At 44.8% G+C, this 27,114-nt stretch overlaps 1 protein-coding gene across 1 annotated transcript in view; it reads left to right on the top strand.

Moving 5' to 3' along the window:
- The window catches only part of ECD (ecdysoneless cell cycle regulator), a 285,220-nt gene that overhangs the window by 46,960 nt on the left and 211,146 nt on the right, over positions 1-27,114 (top strand). Inside the window, exons 5-6 of the mRNA XM_078643094.1 lie at positions 246-424; positions 20,789-20,981. Coding sequence (XP_078499220.1) covers positions 246-424; positions 20,789-20,981 — 372 coding nt within the window. The remainder of the gene's footprint in view (positions 1-245; positions 425-20,788; positions 20,982-27,114) is intronic.

Genomic DNA, 27,114 nt, shown 5'->3' with positions numbered 1-27,114 from the left:
CTCACCTTAGAAAAGATAGGAGAGTTGGAGAATAACACTCATAGGTTTGAAAATAGCTTCCTGTAGAACTTTAGTACTACTGTTGTAGTACTACTGAAAGTACAACAAAATGCAGTTTATAAATAGCCTCAAATGATTCAAATCATTCAGCATGATTAGAAGGCCTTTGGCAGGCCGCACTGATTTTCGATTTCTTTTGTTGTTGACACTATTAACTGGTAGCTAAAATGCTTCTGCTTCATCAGGTTTTCTTCCACTGTGGGGAGTTATGCATCATTCCCATGCTCCAAGGTGCGGGAGAAGTGTGTGGTTTACAGATCACCAGTCCAACAATCGCTCAAGCTTTATCATTGCTATCTGCACACCCAGGGAAGCTGTTGGCTGCTGAATCCATACGGAGAGCAGTGAATAAACGGTTCAGCGGGTGAGTATCTTTCTGGTTTATCAGTTGATTGGTGTATTTGGGACAGTAGAATTGAATTGGGTAGCTTAACCATGAACACATTGGGTAGAAATTTGTTTCAGATGTGAACATAAAGTTCAGGGTGATTCACAAAAACATTTTCATTGTCAAAAACGTTAAACAAAATTCATGAATGTACCCAAAATGTAAAAGAATTGCGATTGGTATGGAATAGAAACAAATCCGCCCACTGCCTAATTCTGGGTACAGTGATGGGGAAGTGGAGGACCAGATTCACTACAAATAATTTCAAGTGGTTGTATATTGCACTCCATTGTACTTCACCATCCTAGTGCTACTATTAGGTCACCCCCACTACACTGCCTACCACTACATGGCCCAGATATGTAAAATATTATTTTTACCTGGGAGACTTTGTTCTCTCTTTTTTAGTGATCCATTGGGCTCCAGTGTCCACTAGCACATTGAGCTAGACATAACAGACCAGGAGCAGATGTTTTAAGGCATGGGAAAAGGGGGGGCTCTGCCCAGGGCTCTAGTCTTTTATGGGGCCCCTGATAGATCCTGCTCTGTTCTACACGCATCTCCTGCCCTGATGACCTTGAATGATTCTTAAACATACTTTTTTTAAATACTGCTTTCTTTTAATTTATTTTTAATACAGGTGATTTGTTGGAGTCTTTTAACTGACATTATGCAGAGACATGTTATGCTTATGTTATTCAACACCATGCAACATTCATACAAATAATCCTTTTAGATCGAAACAGGACCTAACCTATGAGAAATGGCAGTGGTTAACAGAGATTATTAATAATAATATCAGTGAGCTGCTACTATATTACAATATAAAACACACACATCACTATCCCTGAATATTGGATGTAAACACATATCAAATTTGGGCCAGTGTGCCCTGCAGTGTCGGTGACCTTGCAAAGCAGACATGAAAAGCTGAAATTGGATCATAAATTCAAAGCTGTTCCAAACAGGGACCCCAAAATACGTTTGGCCCAGGGCCCCCAAAATCCTTAAGTTGCCCCTGCCCGGGAGGCAACCCCCCTCCGATGTAACTGCAGGAGCTCACTGCTATACCTTCAGGGAACAGATTGTCGATGCTGTGTTGAAGGAGGGAGATATCACGGTGGAGGATGCCAAAATCCAAATTGTTCAAGACCTCTCTGCAATAGCTTTGCAGAAGACACAAAACTTTAAACCACTTATGGATCATTTACGAAAAGAAAAATCCTATATCGCTGGGAGCACTCTGTTTTGTCTCGTGTTCATATGAGAAGGCAAAATGAGATTCATATGCTCCTGTGCAGAAGTCAAGGAACCACTGTGGATATACTAAAGCAGGAGGATTGTCATATAGTTACTGCTTATCTATGAACCGTGTTAAGTTAGCATGAGCTTATTAAATGTTTAAACGCCATTTTTCCTTTTGCTGCTTCTGCACACGACACATAATTGTTGATTTAGCTTTCAGCCTAGAAGAGCGTTGTGATTTACATGAGAATAATATGTTATTGCTCTGATATCAGCTTTGCTTGGTAAACTGTCTGTACAGTGAGTGCTGAAGCTTCAAGGATAACACGACACAGAGTTGTTGTGAGGTCTGATCGCCACACCTTCATAGACATAACATAAGTGCAGCTCCTGCCAAATTCTGGCTTTAGGCGCGTTTTATATTGCTTTGTTTAGAGCACACATACACACTTGATGCGGTTTGCATGCAGAGAGCTGGTGGAAGCTGATGTGATCTCTTCATACTAGAATCTTGAGGTATGGGGCCGCCCTGCTAAAACCCAAAGAGACCTTTGTAGATATTAATATAATATGCTAGTTAGGGAGGGTGAGAATTAGGTGTTGTTAACCCTTATTCATTACAGTGTTTTAGCATGCTATCACCTTTTGCTTTCTATGGACTAGTAACTTTGCTTCTGATAATATGTTTCCTTGTTTTATCTAAGATACTGCGTTTGAGAAGACGGCATTAGTAAATAAATATTTCAAATGTGCACGTGTCCTCATTTACTCCACGTTCTGGTTTGAAATGATTGTATAACGAAAGAGTGCTCATGTGTTCCACGTGACCTGAGGTATTGTAAGTTCATGTTCTGGTTTGTCTAAACATTGGGAGTCTGTTACGACCAATGAGACACTGTAGCTAGCTTGGTAAGGGGATTTTGGGTACTGAGGTGAGTTTTGGGTCACCCTAATTCGCCGAGGTTCCGAATCTCTATGCACAGTTCTGTAGGAGAACGGAATTCCCGCTACATGGCGCCCAACCGTTGGTGGTCTTATATCATGACAATCGAGTAGTATATCATTCAAACCTTAACCCCTTCACTGTCATTTCCGGAAAACGGTAGTGTCGGACAAACCTACCTATTTTTGAAATAGGTCTTTTCAAACTTGAATCTATCTGAAACGTTTTCCTTGAATTACTACCCAGTTGTGCTACAAAGTTTACTTTGTTTTTCTACGTTCCTGTGCAGTCATGGCCAATGCCGTGGACATTCCGCAGCATAGTCGCATTGCGGTGCGCAATCATTTGCAGACTTACAATGTTCCCGTTGACGGCGTGGCTGTGATTTTGGTGGTGAGTGCGGATGCAGCTTACCCATTTATTTATTTATTTAAAACATTTATTAAGCGCAACTGTCACCTTGCAGGTATCCTGGCGCTGGTGGCTACTCCTGGGTTTATAGACAGGGAGGTTGAACTTTAACTGGCAAGCTAAAGGGGTGAAGGAAAGAGCCAAGTTTTGATTCGTTTCCTAAAGGGTAGGAGATGGGTGATTTGGCGGACATCGGCCGGCAAACTGTTCCACAGCTTAGCTGCAGCCACTCTGAAAGATCTGCCTCCGATCCTGGACTTCTTATATTTGGGGACTTTCACCAGGCAGGCAGTTGTAGACCTAAGTGTTCTGGTGGGTGTGTACCACGAGAACAGGCGTTGGAGAGGTCTAGGTCCTGCACCATGTAGTGCCTTGAAGACCAGACAGAGGGCCTTGAAGGCAATACGCTGCTTCAGCGGTAGCCAGTGCAGCTCGGCCAGTGCAGCTCGGCCAGCGCAGCGGTGGCAGAGGATCTTCTGGTCCAACCAAGAGCCAGTTTGGCTGCTGCCGACTGAACTCGTTGGAGTCTGTCCAGTAGTGTCACAGGGGATTCAAACAGGAGAGCATTACAATAGTCAAGGCGACTGAGAATAGTGCACCTGACTATCAATGCTCGGGCCGGGGGTGGTAAAAGAGGCAGAACCTTACGCAGTGAGCGCATGAGGGCTGAGCAGGTAGCAACTGTTCTTGAGACCTGCGTTTCCATGCTCAGCTGGTGGTTTAGCATGACGCCCAGATTGCGAACACTGGTGACGGGTGGTGGGTTGTTAGAGTTTTCCGGGGGCCAGAACTCAGCAGGCAGAGGGCGGGGAATGTGGCTCGCCGGACAGAACAAAACCTCGGTTTTCGCGGAGTTGAACTGGAGGGAATTCCGGTGCAACCAGCTAGCGGTGTCTCTAAGACAGTTGTGAAAAGCTTCTAAGGGGATGGATTCTTCGCCCTCCCAAGAAAGCAACAGCTGAGTGTCGTCTGCATAATTTACTGTGGTCACCTTGTGCGATTTGATTAGCAGAACCAGTGGTTTCAGGTAAACATTAAAAAGAATCGGGCTAACAGAGGAGCCCTGAGGAACACCGTGAGGGACAGGGGAAAAGGCCGATTGGTATGGGGGAAGGGATACAGCCTGTTGTCTGTCACTAAGATATGAATGAAACCAAAGCAGGGCCGTACCAGCGATCCCTGCCTCTCTTAACCTCTCAAGCAAAATCCCATGATTGACCGTATCGAATGCGGCAGACAGATCCAATAAAATCAAGGCCACGGCTTGGCCCCTGTCTGCACGCATTCGAAGCTCCTCCATGGAAGTGAGCACAGCAGTTTCAGTGCCATGGGCCGGGCGAAACCCGAATTGGAATTCGTCTAAGACGTGGTGCTGCTCGAGATGGTTTGAGAGGCAGTTGCTGACCCAGCGTTCGAGTACCTTCACCGGGAATGGCAAAAGTGATATAGGGCGAAAGTTGGACAGACATTCTGGATTCAGCGTGGGTTTCTTTAATAGCGGAGTGATGAGCGCTTGCTTCCAGGGACTGGGGACGATACCACACCTGAGGGATTGATTGCAAATCATCCGTAAAGTATGAAATAATTCGTGCCCACAAGCTTTCCAGATTTTCGGAGGCAGAGGGTCAAGAGGGGATCCAGAGGTGATAGCCAATGCAACTTTCTCAAACTCTACTTGAGAGATAGGAGGGAAGTCCAGGAGCTCATTCAGGGGAGGACAGGCTAACCTTGGACAGTCAGGATTGGTGATGCCAACTTCAGGAGGAGTCAAGTGAAGATGTGCCGGAGACATTGCCAGATTATTAATGATAGTCTCAATTTTATCAGTAAAAAACTGAGCGAGACTGTCACAAAGGGTCTGAGATGGGGGAATAGAGTTTTTAACACAGTCAGGATGCATGATATTGTCCAGGATCTGAAATATACTTTTAGAACTATTGGCCGCATTGGCTATAGTAGAGCAGTAGTAGTTCGCCTTACTTTCTGCAATGGCGGTTTTGTAGTCCTGGAGTAACTTTTTCCAGCGGGCTTTGTTGATATTGCAGTAACCTTGTCTCCACTTTCTCTCAGCCTGTTTACAGGCTGATTTGAGGGATTTGAGGGACTCGTTGTACCAGGGAGCAGGTGCTCTACCTTTGGGTTTGCAATGTTTTAGAGGGGCAACCGAGTCCGCAATGGAGGTGATTCTCGAACTAAAGGATCTATAATTGTTTTCCACTGAACTAGTGGGAGAGAATCTATCCTGAACTTCGAAGACTTTGGTGGAGGTGCTAAGTTTATCTAAAGCTTTCCAATTTCGGTAAGAGAATTGTGGTGGCGGATGATTCTTGGACTTTCTTATTGTGGCATTATTGATATAAAGTTTAATGAGCGAGTGATCAGTCCAGCTCATAGGCAGAATGTCGCCTACTTGAGTTAGGCCCGGACTCGAAAAGATGAGGTCGAGACGATTGCCTGCAGAGTGGGTGGGGACCTTTATCAGTTGGCAAAGGCCCACGTTCTCGCAGGACAATAGAAGGTTTCCCAACCCGGTGTCCAGGCTGCCATTTGGCCAGAGATTGAAATCTCCTAGAATGATAAGTTTGCTATGAGAGGTTGCCATATTGGTGATGGTCGTGAGGAGCATTTGCTGTTGCGAAAGGAGAAAGGCCCCAGGCGGTCGGTAGCAGATGATCACCGTAAATATGCCTCCAGAGTGACAGTTTATGGCCAGACCAAAGAGCTCGATCCCATACGAACTCTTTTATTCGAGGGTGACATTTCCGGCTGTGGACGCTAATTCTAATGTGTTCCACACGTACACTCCCTCACCTGTGCCGAATGAATATACTCCGTACAGGGCACTGGAAATACCTATTGATCAATGGCAGCATCGCGTTTGGGTTGGTGGCGCCCTACCCCATTCTTTAACCGCTCCGAGGTTAGGTCCGTTGTCCATTCCAGGTGCAAATTGGCCTGTTCTGGCTGGATTTACTCCTCATCCTCAACACAGCAATTGTACCTTGGCGGAGGTTCGTAGACTACATGTAGTTTCTATTGCCGTGATTCGTGCATTAGTGCAATACATAGGTCGTCATCTCCCGGGTGGGCCCCCGGGGGTCCGGCTCTTCCAGCGGGACAGGGCGGTTTGAAGCTCAGTCCTGTGATGGTCAATGCAGTGATGGGTAAGCGTCCCCAGGAAAAGGCTGATTTTCCTTTCTGGCTTGCCGAGAAATTTGACCAGCTGGAAGCAGTATTTCCTAATACAACTCCTGGAGATAAACATAGGATCTTAACGATTAGTTTACCGAAGGATTTGGCCCCCGAACTCGTTGACTGTAAGACCTGGGGAAAAACATTTGCGGCGGTCAATGCGAGGTGTTACGGCACTCCGTCTATGGCTGTCCTGCCTACGATCATTAAACGTGTTCAAGATGATCACGGACCGGAGGCAGCGGTTGAATTGGGTATGCGCCTGTGTGGCTCCTTTGATATAGTTTGCGATCTCATTCTTGCTAATGTCAAGGGGGATGCAGTGAACTTTCAGGTAGTTAATGCTTTGGAGGCGATTCCCGATGCCGATAAACCCAGGCAGTTAGCGAGGATTATTGTGGCTGCTTATAGAAATGTGGGTCGCAATAGCAAGGGTCTAAAGCCTTTTTCTGTCAAAGAGAAGAAGCAACCCCAAGGGCAGACTTCAGAAACGGAAGTTCAGCCCAAGTTCAAAAAACAAAATTGGCCTAAAAAACAGAAACAGGGTAAGCAACAGCAACAACAGCAGACGCAAGAGTCTAGCCCTGCGTCTCCGATGCCTGCGCAAACAGAACGTGTTTATGACTTGCGCGATCGCGCAATGATTAAATCGCCTGATCGATTTCAGGTTTTTGATCAACGCTCTCCTCGTTCCTTTCAGGACTCATCGGCCCCAAAGACCGGTGGTGAAGGAGGCGTAAGGGGTCGGGGTGGTCAGCAAGGACGTGACCAACCCCGCCAGACAGACGGTGCAGGAAAGCAGGATGGCTCAACGCCAAAGAGACCGCAGTTTGCCAAAAAGAAAGTCGCGGCTTTGACAGCGCATCGATATGCCACAGATAGTGAGAACGCGGCTTCGGAATCTGACATGGGCTCTGACTTTGCTGGACAGCGCGGCGGAGATTACCATTGTGAGAGAGGCCCTGCGTCCACTACTGAAGGTGACAGCGACTGATATTTATGTTGTAATAGAAACAGCCGATACAAGAGTTGCTCCCCCTGATAGATTTTATGAAATTGTCCTGTTAATCGAAGGTGACATACAACGTACCATCAAAGGGGTATTTTGGGAAAATCTTTCGTCTACGTATGACATTTTGCTTTCGGAGGCTGACTGGCCCCCACCTTTTGTGCTCGCAGCGCCGCGAGGGGAGGAGGTGATCCTCCCGAGTTTCGCGAACACAGTCTCAAAAGAGCATGTGCTGCACTTTGCAGAAAAGTGGGCTAAGGCTCTAGCACCGGCTCTGTACCGCAACCAATGTGGTTGGGATAAATTGTCCCCATGGCACGAAATTCCTTTACGGTCTCAGCCGCAGCCTCAACCTCAATACCCCATACGGCGTGAAGCCAAGGCTTCCGTTGCGGCAATCCTTGAACAATTGGAATATCAGGGAGTTATTGAAACATGTGTGTCACCGATGAATAACCCTCTTTTTACTGTGACCAAGCCAGACGGGTCATATCGTTTGGTATTGGATTACCGGCATTTAAACTCGCATTGCCGTAACTGTGCAGTACAGAATACTCACGGCTCTGCCCTAGTGGATAGTCTAGTGCGTAAGCGTTTTAAGACCACGCTTGACATTTCTAACGGTTTTTATGCCCATAGATTGGATGGTCTTAGTTCCCAATGGACCAGCTTTACTTGCACCAGAGTCCAAAAACAATTTCGGCGTCTCCCAATGGGCTATAGGAATAGTCCTGGGATTTTCACCGCCCGCATAGTCTCTCTCTTAGAGAGGATCGACCCAGATGCAAGCTCGTATGTGGATGACATATATCTCACAGACGACGAAATTTGGGAGCATCTGTGTCGAGTCAACAGCATAATTTGTAACTTTGCAGACATGGGTTACAAATTTAACTTTGCAAAATCGCACATTGCAGAGTACACAGTGTTGTTCCTGGGCTATGAGCTCAACAATGAAGGTAGAGGTTTGGCTCCTCACTTCTTGGAGAAATGCGCTCAATTGCGCGCTCCTACAACACTGAAAAAATTACAGTCTTTACTGGGTTTTTTAAATTTCGGGAGAACTTACATTCCGGAATATGCCCAGCGTATCAAGCCTTTGTATGCTTTGATACAACCTACTTTTTCCAAATCATGCTGGCTGCCTGAGCACTCAGCCATCTTGCAATCCTTGCAGGCTGATCTGCTCGCTTCTAAATTCTTAATGACTCGTGATAACCACACTAACCTGGTGATAAGAATCATTCCTGGGACGGTGGGTTTCACTTACCTCACTTTTAATGAAGGAGAGACAGTACCTATTGCTTACAAGTCACACTTGTACACTTCGGCTGAAATGCGGTTTCCCACTGTGGAGAAAGTTTTAACGGCTGTGCAGATGGCGATTCTTAAGGAACGTGCTCTGTCACAGGGGAAACGCATGTTGGTTGTTACACCCTGTCCTCATTTGGAGGCAGTTATGAAAGCCAGTGTACCAAATTCTAAAGCTTTGCACCCTCGGTGGATTCAATGGGCTGCTTCCTTGACGTCCACGGATGTCACGTTCATTTTTGACGCCTCATTACGGTCGCAGGAGTACTTGCAGTATGTATTCGTTCATCCTGCTCCTCTAGCTATGCGATCTTTGGAGGACTTCCATTGCATCATTTACACTGACGGTTCGGCGCAGGTTGCGCATGGATCTAAACGCGCCTACGTTTCCGCATGCGCCATTGTGGTCGGTGCCATGGTGAACGATGAGTTCAAGTCCAGAGTTGTGCACACGCAGACTCTAGGGGACTGCGCCGCACAATTGGCAGAGCTTCGTGCTCTCTTACTAGCGTTGGAGTACGCTGATCCTAGTGTGACTACTCTTATTGTGAGTGATTCTTACTACTGTGTCCAGTCTTACAATGAAAACTTATTCTTTTGGATTCAGAATGATTTTCGTGATTCCAAGGGTAGCACAATAAAACACAAGATGATCTGGGTTCGAGTTGCTGAGCTTAAGGCTACCTTGCCACTCGTTTTTGTAATTCGTACTCTCGGCCATCAGCGTGTGGGAGTTCACGCTGTCGGTAACTCGCTTGCTGATGAAGCGGCGAAATCAGCGGTGTCAACATATCTAGTTGCAGCAGTTACACGGTCCAAAAGTAAGATTGATGATAACATCTTGGCGTCTGTTGCTGCCACTGAGAAGGGAGGTAAACATCCTATGGGGTTCCCTTCGAAGTACACATACCACTTAAGTCCCGAAAAGGTTCCTTTTGTGAAAATTCCTGAAGTTGGAGAACGTTTGATTCCCAACTCGGATCGCAGAGCTAGCTTGATTACAGCGGCGCATGAAGGTGTGGCGTCTGCGCATGCGGGCGTCTCGGCCACTGTAGCTCAATTACAACAACGTTTCTGGTGGCGGGGACTGTACAAACAGACGCGAGACTATGTCCTTCAATGTGATATTTGCCAGCAGATTAAACCTTTGACTGCTGCACGTCCGCCACAGACACAGTTGTACATATCTAATAAACCGCTAGGTTGTGTTTATTTAGATCACTGCGGTCCTTTTTCCTCTGATACTGCGTATAAGTACATCTTAGTAGCAGTTGATTCATGCACACGCTTTGTGTGGGTTTGGGACCCATCGCAGCGCTGATTCACGGACTGTCATAAGAGATTTGCGTGTCTTTGTAGGGATTTTTACCTGCGGTACCTTCCATTCGGATCAGGGTCCGGCTTTCGCCTCTAAGGCGTATAAGTATGCCATGACTTCGATGGGGGTCCAAGTCAAGTTTTCGTCTCCCTACAGACCTGAGGGTAATAGTGTAGTGGAGCGAATGAACCGTGACTTAAAGCAATCATTGACAGCTCGGGTTATAGGCACTGGCAGAAACTGGCTGGCCCACCTCAATGGCGTGCAGCGTGCTCTTAATAATCTCCCTAGAAGGACTCTGGGTGGGCGGACCCCATACGAAATGCTCTTTGGGATCAAGATGTACGTCCCTGACCTTGATGGTCTAGACTGCGTGGCTTCCGCCACGACCTTTGACGTAGATGAACATTGCAATGTTTTACAGGTTCTACAAAAGACCAGAGACAGTCTTACAAAGGAACATTTGCCCTCCACATCGGATGTTGCGCTGCAGATCCCGGTAGTTGGCTGGCTACTCCAAGTTGGAGAACTGGTTCGTGAGAAGATCGACAACAAGAAAGAATTTGGACCTTCCTATCGAGCTCCGGTTCCGGTCCTTGGAGTGAAGGGCACAAGAACAGTCATTTTACCACTGCTTCCAGGTCGTAAGGAAAACAGGTTTATCTCCATTGACAATGTCAAGATACACAGAGTGGCCGATTCTTCTTAGTATGACACCGGCAGTCTCCTGTCCTTCCATTGTGAGAAATTCTGTTTTGGCCACTGCTTCTAATCCTGAACCAGAAGTGGCCATCGAGTTGCCTGCAATTGCCAGTCCTTTATTAAGTACTTTGCCTGGTACTGACCATGATGACATTGATTACACTTACCCCACTGACTTATCTATGCCTGACCTGCAAACACGTTTGGCCACAGAATCCAGATTTTCTTTTGACACTGTTTCCAATGCCTCAAAGAAACCCTCACGGTTTGCAGTTTATGCCAGTTTATTTACAAAACATTTTTTGATTCCCCCTTGGACATATATTTGGCTGGTACTTTTTTCTATTTACCTTTTTATGTCAATTGGTTTTGTGTTTTATTTTTTTCGAATTGTCAATGGACACTGTGTCGAGGAAAGAACATGCATCCGTCATCTCAATGGAACTTTGGCCCCCCTTTCCTCGTCACATTCTGCACACAGACTGAAAAGAGACTTGACATTTGTTAATATGACTGCTTGGCCTGTCCTAGATGGGATTGTGTGGGATGCCGTTAGATTTCAGATTCATGGCCCAACAGAGGTTGTTAATGTCCCTAATGTGCTTAGAGTTAACATGGGGGATGTAGTGAAACAAAACATACATTCTGATGATTGGGATATTCAGGCCGTAGAAACTTTGTTTTCTGATTTGAAATACTATGCTGCCTTTGATGCTGAAGATTTGTACTTGGAATCTGCTAATTATGGTGATTTTGTTTTGCTTTCAACATTTTGGCAATCACTTCTTACATAAAACTACTTCCAGAAGGAATACTGTAAATTATACACAATGGGAGCATTGCCCAGCTCCTAAACAAGGCAGTTCAAGTACTTTTTTGAAAAAGTACACTTATTTTACCGACTTCAATCAGTCTAATCCCGAGTCCTTTTATTTTAAAATGACACAGAAGCCAATGTCCAAGGTTAGACTTACCGATACCAAATTATTGTACTCGAAGTCCTTTCTTGATCAGCTGGCTGTTGGCGGCTACGAATTGTGGAAGGAAACTATTGACCTTAAATCTGTTTGGGGATCTAAATACTGGCAGGTACAAGGCACTGAGGCTTTGCACCGTGCTTGTCTCATCCCAAATCATATGTTTTTGAATTCCTCTATTTCACAAACAACATGCTTTGGATTGGCTACTTCTAAAAAATTGAATACTCCTACCATTCCTGAGTTAGAAGAATATTCTGGCTGGAGTAATTTTACTCAGTTTCCCATTAGGGACTTGCAGACCCTTTTGCTAAATTCATCCTTTAACATATCCAGTTTAGATCCAAATGGTTGGCTGATGTGGCACAGAAGTGCTGATTCATGCCAGCACCGTTTTCTGGGTTTATCTGATGGCTTTAAACAGGTTAGACCTGATCCACGTTTTGACACTGACCATTCTGTCACGACTTACTCAGTAGGCAAATTATGTCAAAATTGACTGAAACATTCTACATTGGCTGCGGTTAAATTACATCTATCCAAGCTGAATGAAGATGTAGATTTAAATGATTTCATAAAAGGCCCGGCTAGTGGTAGATCAAAAAGATGGATATATGCTATTTACAATGAAATCTGGAAGACGTCACAGATTGAGGCGGCAACTCGCCTTAGAGCTATTGATCAAGCTAATCTAGAGAAAGTGCTTGCAGTGGTAGATAATAGTATTAACATGCTTTCTTCCCGCATTTACACGTTAGATAATATTGTGTCCTCTGTAGTGGATATTGTGCAGGATGAAGTATCTGTATTGTACCATGGTCAAAATCAATTGCGTTCTATCATGCAATTTGCGTGGACCCTGCAGACGCTGAAGTCTGGCAAGGTGCCATGGACCTACATGAATGTGTCCTCTCTCTTTGCCCCTTTTAATTTAACTGACAACTTTCCATGCGCGATGCGACTTTTTCAATGTTACATATTGAAAGGTTGGAATCCCTGCCTTTCTCTGTGGCAGAGGCCACTGCTGCAACATGGCTTATCCATAGTTTGATAACATTACCATTTGCTTTATATAAATTTACAAATTGTATGCGATATATTGCTATAGGTCGATATGAACCTTTAGGTAATGCATTTCTCCATGAAGTCTGGTCTCTCCCATTTACTTATAGATGTTTAAAAGACGGACAAGAGGTTTATCTGAATGGGGAGGAGTGTACAGAGACACCAGATCACTCCTTAATGTGTAGACACATTCAATTGCACGGTTCTTGTAACCAGGACCGGCCAAATTTAGCCTGTGTTTTGAAAGGAACACCAGTCCCCGCAATCATCCCCACTTTTACTTTACTGGCAAACGGCAGTTATTTACTTTTAAATAATGAAGATTGTTGTGGGTTAATTAAAGGTGTTGCTTATGTGGTGTCCGTATCTGAACGTGTGGTGTGCTGCAAAAATGTACTTTACACACCCCCGCATTGGAAAGGGGATGTTTCCATCTGGCCGCGCATCCCAACCTTGACGGCGGAGTTCAATGGCATGAGTAGACTAAGAGCTCTTTTGTCCCAAAAAGAGGTGGCCTGGAGTTCGGCTCGAGAAACATTTGTGCTTCACATAGCTAACACCCGCACAGAGGTTGAAGCCCTTTTAAATACTGATTTGCCGTTGCATTTCAGCGAACTGGTTCATTCAATCTTTAACGCGTCCTCCACGACTGGGCTTGCGCGCTTTTTTAAGAAAGTTAGCAGCGGTCTCGTGACTTCATTTGAGAAGATATTTGGGGTCATTCCTGCTTTCTTCCATTCGATTTTTTCAAGTTTATTTGGTGGATTCCTGGTTTTGCTGGCACTGGCGGCAGGCGTTCTGGTGATATTTTGCTTTATTAAACATGGATGCCCTTCGTGTGCAAGAAGCCGCGCAGCCCCTCCTGGCACTGTTTCGCAACAGGATGCTTGAATATTATGGCACTCTGCCGCTTGCGACTTTAAGCACGGCATATGGATTATCGTTTCGATTTTCCTATTTTACATGTGTCCAGCCTGTGTTTCATTGCCTCAGCTGCGATTTTGACTGGGCCATTGATTTGTGTCTCTGCAAGACGGTTTCTCCTGACGTCGATTTTAATCAGCTGATGAGTCCCGTCGTTACTCACGAGTTGGTTTGTTCTGGCGAAAGGATTATGGTCTTGGCAGCGATGCATGGACTAATAGGTCATTGGGACATACTCGCAGCAGCGCAAGATTTCTTGGCACAGAGCTTTCTTGAGAACCCACGAGTTGTCCTCTGATGGTGATAGAGGCTCCGGTACTTGAAGAGCACGTATGTTCTTTCCAACTATTAAATTGGATGGCTGAACTGTTTTCGGACGAAGACGTGATTTCATTTTGGAGGCTGTTGCTGCATATTTTGCATATTTGGTCTTGCCCTAAAAGATTTCCAAATTTCAGATCACGGTCCCTTGTTTTCTACTGACATAACGTTTTGCAAATTTTGCTTGAATTTTTCACCTCTCAGAACTATTGGCTTGAATACAAGTGAACACTGTATTGCCATTTTGGATTTTTTGGGAATTGGTTTATGAAACTTTTTTCCATCACTTTTTAAATTATAACATTGCTCATCGTTCTTGAACTCTGCATTCATGAGGAGGCCCTTATCTTATCTTATCTTATCCGTGCTCGGATCATGGGGGGGTGTCATATAGTTACTGCTTATCTATGAACCGTGTTAAGTTAGCATGAGCTTATTAAATGTTTAAACGCAATTTTTCCTTTTGCTGCTTCTGCACACGACACATAATTGTTGATTTAGCTTTCAGCCTAGAAGAGCGTTGTGATTTACATGAGAATAATGTGTTATTGCTCTGATATCAGCTTTGCTTGGTAAACTGTCTGTACAGTTAGTGCTGAAGCTTCAAGGATAACACGACACAGAATTGTTGTGAGGTCTGATCTCCGCACCTTCATAGACATAACATAAGTGCAGCTCCTGCCAAATTCTGGCTTTAGGCGCGTTTTATATTGCTTTGTTTAGAGCACACATACACACCTGATGCGGTTTGCATGCAGAGAGCTGGTGGAAGCTGATGTGATCTCTTCATACTAGGATCTTGAGGTATGGGGCCGCCCTGCTAAAACCCAAAGAGACCTTCGTAGATATTAATATAATATGCTAGTTAGGGAGGGTGAGAATTAGGTGTTAACCCTTATTCATTACAGTGTTTTAGCATGCTATCACCTTTTGCTTTCTATGGACTAGTAACTATGCTGATAACTTTGCTTCTGATAATATGTTTCCTTGTATTATCTAAGATACTGCGTTTGAGAAGACCGCATTAGTAAATAAATATTTCAAATGTGCACGTGTCCTCATTTACTCCACGTTCTGGTTTCAAATGATTGTATAACGAAAGAGTGCTCATGTGTTCCACGTGACCTGAGGTATTGTAAGTTCATGTTCTGGTTTGTCTAAACATTGGGAGTCTGTTACGACCAGTGAGACACTGTAGCTAGCTTGGTAAGGGGATTTTGGGTACTGAGGTGAGTTTTGGGTCACCCTAATTCGCCGAGGTTCCAAATCTCTATGCACAGTTCTGTAGGAGAACGGAATTCCCGCTACAGGATCAGAAGCAGCCGGAGAGACATATGACTAGCTAGATGAATAAACCACCAAATGACCACTTAAACATAATAGGTTCAAGATTGAGGGAACTAAAACCTCTCAGAAGACACTGAGAAGAAGAGGAGAGACCTCATCAGCAGCCTTAGGTAAGCCAAATAAAGGCCCACTGAGACTGAGTACAATTAACAAATGGACAGGCAATCAATAAGCCTGAGAAATATTTCGTCAAGACAATGCTGGAACAAATTGAGCAACAGATTGGTAAAGCCAAGACCCATCACTGATGATACTGAGCGCCAGAGGAGAGATTGAAGTAACAAACTTGTTTCAGACAATAAGTGAACCACTAATATTGAAGGTCACTAGGTAGATGAGATGCTCACATCCCAGGTACTACACCCGACCCAAAACTAGCAGCAAAAAACTTCTTTCAGTGGATCACAGAATGTACCAGCACTATTACTCCCGCCATGACAGTCAAGTCCAAAGGACCCACCAAAAGATCCAGCTGGTTCGCATCAACAAAAAGATAGAAGACTGCACCGCCTCCAGGACAGCACTCAACCAGTAGCACTGCCTACTGAAAGAAACTAAGAAGAATTCCCTAGTAGACTTCAAAGCCGCCAGCACAAACCACAGTAAGAAACTCTTCACCATCACGAAAGAGTTCAATCTTGCTGCCACCGAGAATGACATCACATCCTCCCAGGAACTGTGTGACAGCCTTGTCGACTTCTTCCATGACAAGATCTCTGCCTTCTATGAAAACTTTAAACACCAACGCTCCGCCACGGGCAGTATCAACCAGCTCACTCAGTTGAACACTAGCCTCGAACATCTGCTCACCCACTGGGACCTCCTCGGCAAGCAAGACCCATCTCCATCATGAACTCCTGCACCCGGGAGCACCCACAGACCTCTGCCCCACCACGTCTTCACCTTGGAAGCAAGACACTCCGTGATGAGCTCAGGAAATTCCTAAACACCTCCATCAAATCTGCCTCCTTCCCTGAGGACTGGAAAATACGCCAAAGTGAACCCCCTCCTGAAAAAAATACCCACCAACCTAGTGGAACCGAAGAACTACCAGCCTCTCTCCCTTCTCACTTATCCCACATCCAGTAAAGGTCCTTGAGAAAGCGATCAACCAGCAACTCACCCAGCACCACAACTTCCTGGACCCCTCGCAGGCCTGATTCTGAGCCGACCACAGCACCGAGAACACCCTGATCACAGTCACCGATACCATCCGGGTCCTCCTGGACTGCAGAGAAACAACTGCCCTCATCCTACTGGACCTCTCGGCCACGTTTGACACCGGCTCCCATCACATCCTAATCAGCAGACTTCACATCACGAGAACCTGGAAGACACCCTGAAATGGATCGCCTCTTACCTCACATGTAGAACCCGGAGGATCCATCTATGACCGTTCATCTCGGAGCCCAAGATCATCTAAGGGGTGCCCCAAGGATCATCTCTCAGTCCCACCCTATTCAGCACCTGCATGATGTTGCCCACCCACCCCCCACCCCGGCTGTCCGAAGACCCGTCCACCACCAAAAGAAACTTCTACAGATGCATGATGAACGTTGCTAACTAGATAAAGGACAACTGCCTCAAACTCAACATAGACAAGACAGAAGTCCTCATCTTCAGGAACACCGCGCCATGGAACGAAGCATGGTGGCCTGTGGAACTCAGCCCACACCAACAGACCACACCTGCACCCTCTCCATCATCCTGGACAGCAAGCTATCTGTTAAGAAACAAGTCAAAGCAGTCTCCCCCACCTGCTGCCACAACCTTTGCATGCTACGCTAGATCTTCAGGTGGCTCACAGTCACCACCAGAAGTACCGTCACTCAGGCTCTCATCACCAACAGACTGGAGTACAGAAACACGCTCTACGCTGAATTCACTGTACGCCTCCTGAAGAGACTCCAGACAATTCATAACTTAGCAGCTAGACTCCTCCTCCCCTCTCTAGAAGGACCCACCTCAAGAAACTACACTGGCTCCAGATCTAGAAGAAATGGAAGGTCAATATGCTGGCCCACAGTTACAAGGCCCTGCACAATGAGGGACCAGCATACATCAACAAACACCTCACCTTCCACCAACCGACCAGACATCTTCGATCTACTTCCCTTTACCTCGCAGACATCCCACGGATCCACCGAACCAACAGAGGAGAACAGTCCTTCTGGCACCTGAAGGGCAAGGCATGGAGCAAACTTCCCCAGCACCATCGCTTTAACAATTCAGGAGAGAACTCAAGACCTGAATGAACAATCTACCTCGCAGCAACCAACATCTCCAGCGCCCCAGACCCTCATGGGTGATTTGCCTTGCTCTACAAATGTCTGATTGATTGATTGAGATCCTGTCAAATAATTACCCTCTCCGAGAAAAAGCTCTGTGTCAAATGCTGCTTCAAAGTTGATCTCACTTAGCATTTGGGGGGCTAATCTCTCCCAACAATAGACGACAACTTTGCAACATGTTTAGAGAAACGCCCTTGACCTTATTTTCTTTCAGGAGACCTCTTTAGTACGAGTAATAGGAAATATCCCATTCAATACTGGGCGTCAGTACCTACTAGGACAGTGACAATTTTTGGAAAGAACACAGTGGCAGGAGAGAAGGTTACTATGCTTAGATTAGAGATACAGAGGGAAGATTCCTGAAGGTGTAGAATTGGGGGCACAGTTCAAGACCACATATATATAAATATATATGCTCCCAACCAGTGCTTTAACCCCTACCGCGCTACCACGTTTTCCCGCTGTGCGCTGAAATTTTAAAAATGGCTTGTTTATGACAAAGCCAGCTCGTCATCCGCGTAGCGCAGGTAACGCCCATGACGAGCTGGCTTTGTCATTAGCGCTGAAGGGGTTAAATGGAAAAAGAAAAGTGCTAGTAACCACCAAATTGATTGGGATGGGTCTTGAGGGTCTGGTAGGGACGTGCCTGGGGGCGTGGCTTCGAGGCAGGTATTTAACAATAGTGCCATTTTCTTATTCAATGCAAAAGCGCCCTAGTGTCCTTCGGCCAAGTTTCTTCACATGTGCAGGTCACAATTGGTGTTTTTTGCAGTTTTATATTGTGCGAACTTAGCCAGAGGGCATTAAAGCCTTTTACTTGCGAAGCAGAACTTTTACATGAAAACATAACTTTTTTGTTTTTATGGCACAGGGAGATTGCCCAGAATAACAGGATGTTGATTAGAAGCCGGGATTTCAGCTCTCTGTGCCATAAAAACAAAATAAAGTATGCTTTCGTGTAGAACTCGCAGTTCTCATTTAAAGTTATTTAATTCTCTCCTGCCAAGTGTGCGCTATATATAACTGTAAAATACACATGAGCTGAACTTAGCCAAAGGTGCTGCAGCCTTACACTCTAACTGACAACCTAAAAGTTCCGATGTGGAGAGCTGTCCATCAGGCCACATATCCTTATTCCTGTCACACTGTCAATAAAGAGTGTAAGGCAGAAGAAGCAACATAGCAATGGAATACACTCACTGTTGACCGTCAGAGCCCCTTTAAGTAATCGGCACCTTCACTGCATGTACCCTGAGCCCGACCCCCAGCTTGCCTCTAGGAGTACCGGTACTCTTTTGACACAAGGAGAAGTTCTGGTACTCTAGGGAAGAAAACTGAGAAGTTCCAGTACTCCGTACCGGTGAGTACCAGCTCATTTAAAGCACTGCTCCCAACACGAGACAGGACCATTATCCGCAGGACAGAATGGGAAAACTTATCGAGGGGGCAGGAAAAAGGTGACAGTGGGGGGGGGGGGGGAGTTTAATTTAGCCTGTACAGGGAAAATGTTGAGGGACACGTGCCAGAGACATTCTCTAAGGTTTACAACGTCTGTTGGCCCTGTGGGAACTCGAGAAGCATGGCACACTCTGCACCCAAATTACAGGGACTATTCGGCGCAGAATCTATTATGAAACTCTCTCTGATATTTATCAGAGTTGGACCATGTCCCTATCAAAGTTACCTGGAGAGCCAAGCCTCTTGCTTCCTCTCGCACCGTGCCACTCTCCCCGGAACCCACTAGCTAATCTCCCTGGGCATATTTAGGCACTGGATGACAACACAGGAAGTAGCCCAATCGATTAGGGGTTTTCTTTTACAATAAAGAATGTGATGCCCCAGGGGTGACTAGTTGGGATGCATTTGAGGCGACATTTAGAAGGGAGGCAATGGCAGCTGCAAAGCGAAGGGAGATCAGGCTGGTAAAGGACCATTTGATTTTGCAATTAGCCACCCTAGAAAAGCTTGATTAGCCAAACCCGTTCATTAGAAGCCATAGGAATGCAGCTACTCTAAGGGGTCAATTAAGCATCCTACAAAAGAATGGGGCAGAGAAGGCACTTCTGAAGTTGGGGCAGACATTTCATGAAAAGGGTAGTAAGTTAGGCAAGCTCCGTGCCTAGACTGCTAGGAGAGCTATAAGAAAGATAAGGAGACCTAATGAGATCTATGCGACTACGGGGGTTTGCAAGAAAATTTACACTAAGGTCCTAGCAAATAGACTGGGCACTGCTCCTTCCAGGCTTGATTGATGCAGATCAGGTAGGGTTTGTAACGGACAAACAGGGTAGTGACAATAAAATTGTGACTGATTTAGCTGACATTTACTCTGGAGACTGTCAAATGACATCTGCAAAACTCTAGAGCTCAGGTCTTTCAGCCAGATTATCCCACACGAAGTCCAGCTGTTGTAGAGCTTTCTAGAAATATTAACCTTCAAGTTTTTTTATGGCTCAGACCAACTCTCCCATCTTCAAATTATTTCGCTCCCGAATGCTCAGTGTTGCGACACAGGTTGTGTGCCTCCTTGAGCACTGCGATGTTAGACACCTGAACAGTCGCATCCAGTGCTACACCAATAAAAATAATGATTCCCCACTGTGTTTGTGGTAGGCACATTACTTGGGGTCTGCTAATCTCATCAGAGTTTGCACTCCAAATAGTTCTTACCAGAACTTATTGTATAGGCATCACCTATTCTTACTTTTCTCAATATGGAGAAATCGCAAATGTATTGAAGATACTACTTCATTTTGCAGTAACGTCTCAAGCTTTACACAATTGAGTATTGTTTGGATTATGTGTCCAGACCAGAGGACAACATTATGATTTTCTCTGCCTTGAGCAAACTGTTTCATACGTTTGTGTATCATCTACTATCAAACAAGATCCTTTCGCGCCCATAGCCAAGACAGTCCCATGATAGCCTCTCCTTTTCACATCACAGCCTCTTTCTTTGCTGCTGATGCAAACTATGAGTATCTAAAGACCTTCGTGTGCTTTATTAGTGAGAGTTTTACTTTGTGGCACTGTTTGTGGTGTGTGGCTTGCTGAACTGACTTCACTATACTACAGTTACTTGATTTGGGAAGCTCCTGGTGTCGAAATGGCCTTTGAGGCGCTCCTTTGCTTTGAACGTTCTGCATTTTTCCAATTGACCTACCTCATTAAAAAAATCTCTGTCTTCTGTGATTCAAGTACTAATCTAGCATAATGCATAGACAAGTCAAAGATGCACCATTTTACAATTTAATTTCTCTCAAGATTTTCATTTTGTGTTCCAGATACCCTGAGAAAATTCAAAAGTCCTTGCACCATGCTCACTGCTACCTTCCAGTAGGCATTGCAGCCGTATTGAAACATCACCCTAAGTTAATAGCAGCAGCAGTGCAGGCCTTTTACCTGAGAGATCCCATTGATTTACAGTGCTGTCGCTCCTTCAAAATATTTCCTCCAGAACCACGTGTGTTGACGACGGTAAGAATCTCCATTTTAATTCACTCATGCTGTGCAGAAGCAGTTTACTTGCATATCAAACCAAACAGTATTGTTGCTTTCATTTGTTTAAAATCATTCATATTTTATGTTTGTGACTTCCATGTTAGGAATTCTTACTGTATGTTTCCTTCATTTCATAATAATCTTGGCAGTGAACATTTGGTTTACAAATGTCATTTTGGTGATATCTGAAATCATTTAGAGACCGCATTTCTTGCAATTTGACTCCTATTTCTGTGACACTGTCCACCAACACAGCAGCTTCTGACCTGCTAGCACCCGTTGACTTATTTTTATGTTTGAAGTCAGAGTCATGTTTTAGCCCTCAGAAATACTTCTTCCAGGTTTGTTCTGGTCAAAGATTTTCCTTTATGACTTTAGTCATTTTAGCCATTATCTACCACATTATCTACTCTCCGGAATCTCCTCAGAGGCACTTTGAAGCTCACAGGGTGTCATTCAGTGGAGAAGTGTGGCTCAATGGTTAGAGCGGCAGACTCTGATGCAGAGGTCTGGCCCGGGACCAGGGTTCGATTCCTGCCTCGGCGGGTCTTGGGCTCAATTTCCCCGGACATGATAATTCTCGCCTCGGTGCCTAGTCTAATCATGGGTCCCACTCTGTGACTCTGGGCAATAGCTTGCTTAATCTCCACAACGGCCCCAGCAGCGCTGTGGATGCCTGGCTTCACCTTGGGGGTGCCCAGGAGTGGACATTTCACAGGAAAGCCAGGATGGGTTCCGCAGCGGTATGAATACAGCGCTACGAGGCCTCCGGGTAGAAGTGCGCTATATAAAATACAAACATTTACATTTACATTTACATTCAGAGGCCAAACAGCAAGGTTTAGTCCAGCTCCAGTTGCCACTGATCAACTGAGGGAATAGGCCTCTTGTAGCTTGTGGCCCTGTAGATTTAACAAGAGGTCAGTCTTCTAATCATTTCAATCCTCGTCTTTGTTTTAGAAACTTGTCTCAAGTCGCTCACAGATTCAGTCCTCTTCTGATCTTCCTTAGGTCCTGGAGATCCAGGTGGGGCAGTGACTGTACCTACAATAAACCAAGAGACAGAAGTCTAGTAAAACAAAAGTAGGGTTTTGCCAGCCAGCCAGCCAGTCATCATCGAGGGAGAGGAGTGCAACCGTCATGGAGGACGGCGAGGGACACACCGTGAGGCAAGTGTGACTACTGGGGTCCCCTTTACCCTCTTCCCATAGGAAAATGCGGACCCTGCCTTCTGGTTTAAAAAATACTGTTCAGTTAGAGGATTACACAGGTCACCCTACACAGTGGTAACATCTACCAGATTTGGTAAGATAGGAGCCCTAGTTTTTTCATCCTGATGAATGCCAAGGACCCTTTGGGCCAGAATGGCAGAAACATGTTGATGACAATGGTGGTGATGGGGTACTAGTTTCCCCAATCCCCACATTTTAGCTTTTAATACAAAGTAAATACCCAGCGAATAAATGTATTTTGGTTTTTACATTGGTTTTTAAGAATCACTTTCCCACTGGCCCCCACTTGGATTTTAGAAGCGCCTCCTTGTCTCCAGGTGTAGGCCTGCTCTCTACCAAACACAGTTTTTAGAGAGCGAGGACTGCCAATGATGAAGCATGACACCATGTGGTTTGTGAGGTCAGTCTTGAAATTTTTTTGAGCTGCTCAGCACCCCACTAACTAGTGCTTAGTGCTTGTCAGTTTTCAGTTACTAGTCGCAAACGACTATTCATTCAGGGTAGCTTCTTTGTGTGTGCTTTGTCAGCAACCAGTCAATTGTTACACAAGAATTATTTTGATATCCTATTCCCCCTTCTGTTCACATATACCCCCAAGTTTTATACGTAAATCCAGCAGACCTATCAAGCAGAATTTGATATTCAAGCAGGTTTTGACACTGTATTGTCAAAAAGAGTGCTAATAGCTCCACCCTGCATATTTGATGAAGGTCAGAGGACTCCTCTCTGCCCATTCATGTCAGCCTATTGTTTGCTCCTGGGAGCCACTTGAGACCTTTTTACACCTATTCATGGGCTAATGGCTAGGGCGGTCGTCCTCGAATCTGGGGAACTGGGTTCGAGTCTCGGCAATGACGCTGAACATCCTCTGTTTCTGGGAAAATCACTTAATCTCCCCATGCCTATCAAAAAATGAATGTGTCCTCATGTAATGCAACTGGTGTTATGTAAAGCGCTCTGATACCCTATACCTTTGGGTCAAGTTCGCTCTATTTAAAAACCTGTAAAGTAAAATAAAAAAATTCAATAGTTAATTTCTGTATGGCAGAAATGGGAGAACAAATGCAAATGAAGCCTCCAGGTACTTCAGGTAGTGAAAAAGTAACTTTCCAAAAATTACTTTTCCCTAGAAAACAGCCAGCTTCACCATTGAATTGGGTTTTTAATAACTATTATAATTACTTTTTAATTATTTTTCTAGCTAGTCCCATTCCCAAGATAAATTATTACAACTGTTAATCTGTTTTCCGAATTTCTGCATATGACAGCTGGGCCTGGCATAATGAAAAATTGTTTTTTGGTGCTATTCACTGTAAGGACAAGTTAACATTAAATTTCTACATGTCCTACTTTTAAATACTGTGCACCCTGCCTTGAGGGCAACATAGCCTCTACATAATGGTGATTTATAATTATTTAAAAGGCAGATTTTGGCCAGTCACAGGGATTTATTTTGACAATCCGAATTGCAATTTTTACACTGCTACAATTAATCTACAATGATAGGCCTGAAGCAATGTTTTACACTGTCGCTGTAGTGGAGGGCACAATAGGTTCTGTAGTCCACTAATGACATTTAACTTGCAGTCCTTCTGTAAATTTTGTACCACATACTTGGGACTTATTTGTTTAATTAAATATGCCAGTTCAACCATGTTTAAAGCACAGGCACTTTACCCCTGGTTAGCAGGGTGTAAGTGCCCAGTCTTCTAAAGCCATAAAAAAATATAGGGTATAGCAAAAGGAGAAAAATCCTAGTTGACTACGCATAGGCAGATTTCCTTCACCTCATTCCTGGAATTTGTGAAGAGCTGTGAGTGGGTGACTAAACTGGCCCAGAAAAATATACATCATCACCTAACCACCCCACCCCCTCCTCGTTGCCTGGTAACCATTAGTCCAAAGCATAGTGTTACTGATGAAATGTTTACTAAAAGAAAAGTATAGGCAGCTTGCCTCAGTCTCTGTCCCTATTGACAGAAGAAGTTTGACACTTTGACAAAGCTAGCTAATAAAAATAATTACATTTTGTGTTGCTCTTTGGGAGTCTAGAGGATGGCCCTAATGTATCCTCTTGAAATAAGTGTCACACAGGAAACCGGGAGCATAACTTTATGGCAATGGTAGCACACTTTTGCATAGAGAGAGTGTACTTTAATCTGGTCATGGTGGATCTGGAAGGATTTGGATGTGGGTGGAGCCAAGAAGCAGGTAGAGGCAATCTTTGACAAGGCTTCCCGTTTCCACTTTGGAAAGTTGAAAATTGGTTAATTGAGGAACCGATTTAGATGTAGGTCAGAGTAAATTGATGAAGGTGTTGAAAAAGATAGGCTGAGATGGTACAGGAATTGTGCAGTGATTTGTCCAGGGAATCCAGACAATCATCAGTAGATCATTGTAAACAGTCACTGCTTCCAGGACAAGTGGTGCTTAAATCGAGGAAGACAAGAAGGAGGCGGCTGTTGGAAAATTCCTGACTGCCTGGATAGGAACCGAGAACTGTTCTTTCACTCCCTTCACAGTCCTTTTTACTTTTCATCTATCTATTTGTTTAGCAGTTTCATAGAGCTCCAGGTCACCAACAGGAATTTAAGTGCTTGACATAGAACAATTAACTGAGTACATTAAAACTTTTTTAAAAATGGTGATCTTTCAGAGTGGTGTGGGGGAGAAAAGGGAAGCAGGGATCAAGTGAGGGAGAGGTGGAACACTAAGAATATTGTATCAGTGACTGGCTTCTGCTCTAGGGGTTGGCTTCAGCATGGCATCTAAAATACACCTGATTCAGAGCTTAAGAGCTTAGGGTCAAGGTCTCCGAAGTAGCTTATGCTTGGTGAGGTTTCATATCTTTTATGAAGTATAGGAAGTCAAGTGCTTATCTCAAGTGCGGAGGTAAAGTGTTCCATGCACTTGGAGCTGAACCTGAGAAGGATTGTTTCAGAACTACAGAGTAGCAGAATTTTGGTATTTATGGGTATAGAGACGGTTTGTTTCTGGATTCTCTTATGCCTTTTTCAACAAGCACTAAATTAACTAGGTAAGTGGGTTTGTGTTGATAAAATGCCTTGTAAGTGAGGCACGTTTTAAACTTTCAACCACATCTCACCAATAGTAATGTGATCTCCTCTGGCTCCCTCTCGAGGCCATCCTAGCGATTTAAAAATAATGAGACCAGAAGATTGGGGTGACATGTGTATACAAAGTAGAAAGATTGCACCCATTTATCAGGAAACCTCAAGAAGGCACCTGTTAGGTGTCAGAGGCTGTATCAAAGATCAAATCAGGTTCCCCAGCAGATCCTCTTCCACCCGCTTTTTTAATTAAAATAGCACCCCTGTTAAAGATCTCTGCAAGACTAGATGTTAACATGTCACTAGATCAAGCAATGGTCCCAACCAGATGGAATACAGCTCAAGTCAAGCCCATCTTGAAAAAGCCAAACTCAGATCCTAGGGTACCAGGTAATTATCACCCTATCTCGCTACTGCCCTACTTCGGGAAGGTGCTTTAATCCCTGGTAAACAAAAAACTTACCAACCACCTGTAAAATCATGGATTCCTTGATCCATCGCAATCTGGCTTCCGGTCGGCACATAGCACCGAAACGGCAGTAGTAAAGATTGTTGATAATATAAGGCTGGCCCTGGACAAAAGAGAATCAGCTATGTTGGTTCTTTTGGACCTGTCGGCTGCTTTCAACACCATCTCCCACAGCGTTTTAGAACAGCGGCTCTGGGAGGTAGGAGTCTGGGAGAAAGACCTGGACTGGTTCAAAAACGTTCTAAAGAACCATTCAACCACTGTACATATAGACACCCTGGCCTCACGGAGTAGGTCAGTAAGCATAGGAGTTCCTCAGGGATCCATCTTAAGCCCTCTGCTTTTTAACCTCTGTGTAACACCTTTGGCCAGGATAATCGTGTCCTATGGTTTTGAGACCGTGTCTTACACTGATGACACTCAGCTGTTGATCACGTTTGGTACCGACCCTGCAGACACAATGACCCAGTTTAAAAATTGTATGATCCACATTAACAACTGGATGGGCAAAAACAAACTACAGCTCAACGGCAGTAAAACGGAGACCATCTTGTTTGGTAGGGCTGAAGAATATTGGTCCAACAATTGGTGGCCACAAGAAGTGGGCATTTGCCCATCCCCAAAGCAAGCGGTGCGTAATCTTGGAATAACCATCAATAACAAACTATCCATGAAAACCCATGTCAATCTTGTATTAGGCACCTGCTATGGCATCCTGTGGAAATTACGTAGAATCTTAAAATGGATACCTACCGAAGCCAGGAAACCTCTGGTGCACGGTCTAATTGTAAGCCGATTGGATTATGGGAATGCTTTGCTGGCTTTCCTAAACGAAGATCTTTTTTCCAAACTGCAGATTCTGCAGAACACAGCTGCCAGACTTACTTTGAATCTGCCATCTAGATCTCCTTCAGTCCCCAGCCTGAGGTCCCTCCACTGGCTCCCGGTAAGAAAGAGAGGCCATTTCAAAATCCTATGCCTCACTCACAAGATCATATATGGAACCGGACCCTGTTATCTATCGGAAAAGCTTAACTGGTACCAGCCAGGAAGACTGTTAAGATCTAGTTTAAAATCTCTCCTTACCCCACTTCGAATCCACATGGTATAAAGTGGGGGACGTTCCTTTTCCTTTCTTGCCCCCATCTCTGGAATAAGCTTCCTTCCCATCTTCATTCCATCGTCGAACACAGACCTTTTCGGAAAGAATTAAAAATGTGGCTATTTGATCAGAAATAATGATGAACAGACATGACCTTCAGCCTACTGGTAGTCCCGTAAGCGCCATGATACCTTAGGGCGATTTGTGCGCCCAACAAGCTTCTTTGACTTTGAGA

Source organism: Lissotriton helveticus, chromosome 5_1 (genome assembly GCF_964261635.1).
Source record: "Lissotriton helveticus chromosome 5_1, aLisHel1.1, whole genome shotgun sequence".
Classification (NCBI taxonomy): domain Eukaryota; kingdom Metazoa; phylum Chordata; class Amphibia; order Caudata; family Salamandridae; genus Lissotriton; species Lissotriton helveticus.
This window is presented reverse-complemented; position numbering and strand designations above follow the sequence as displayed.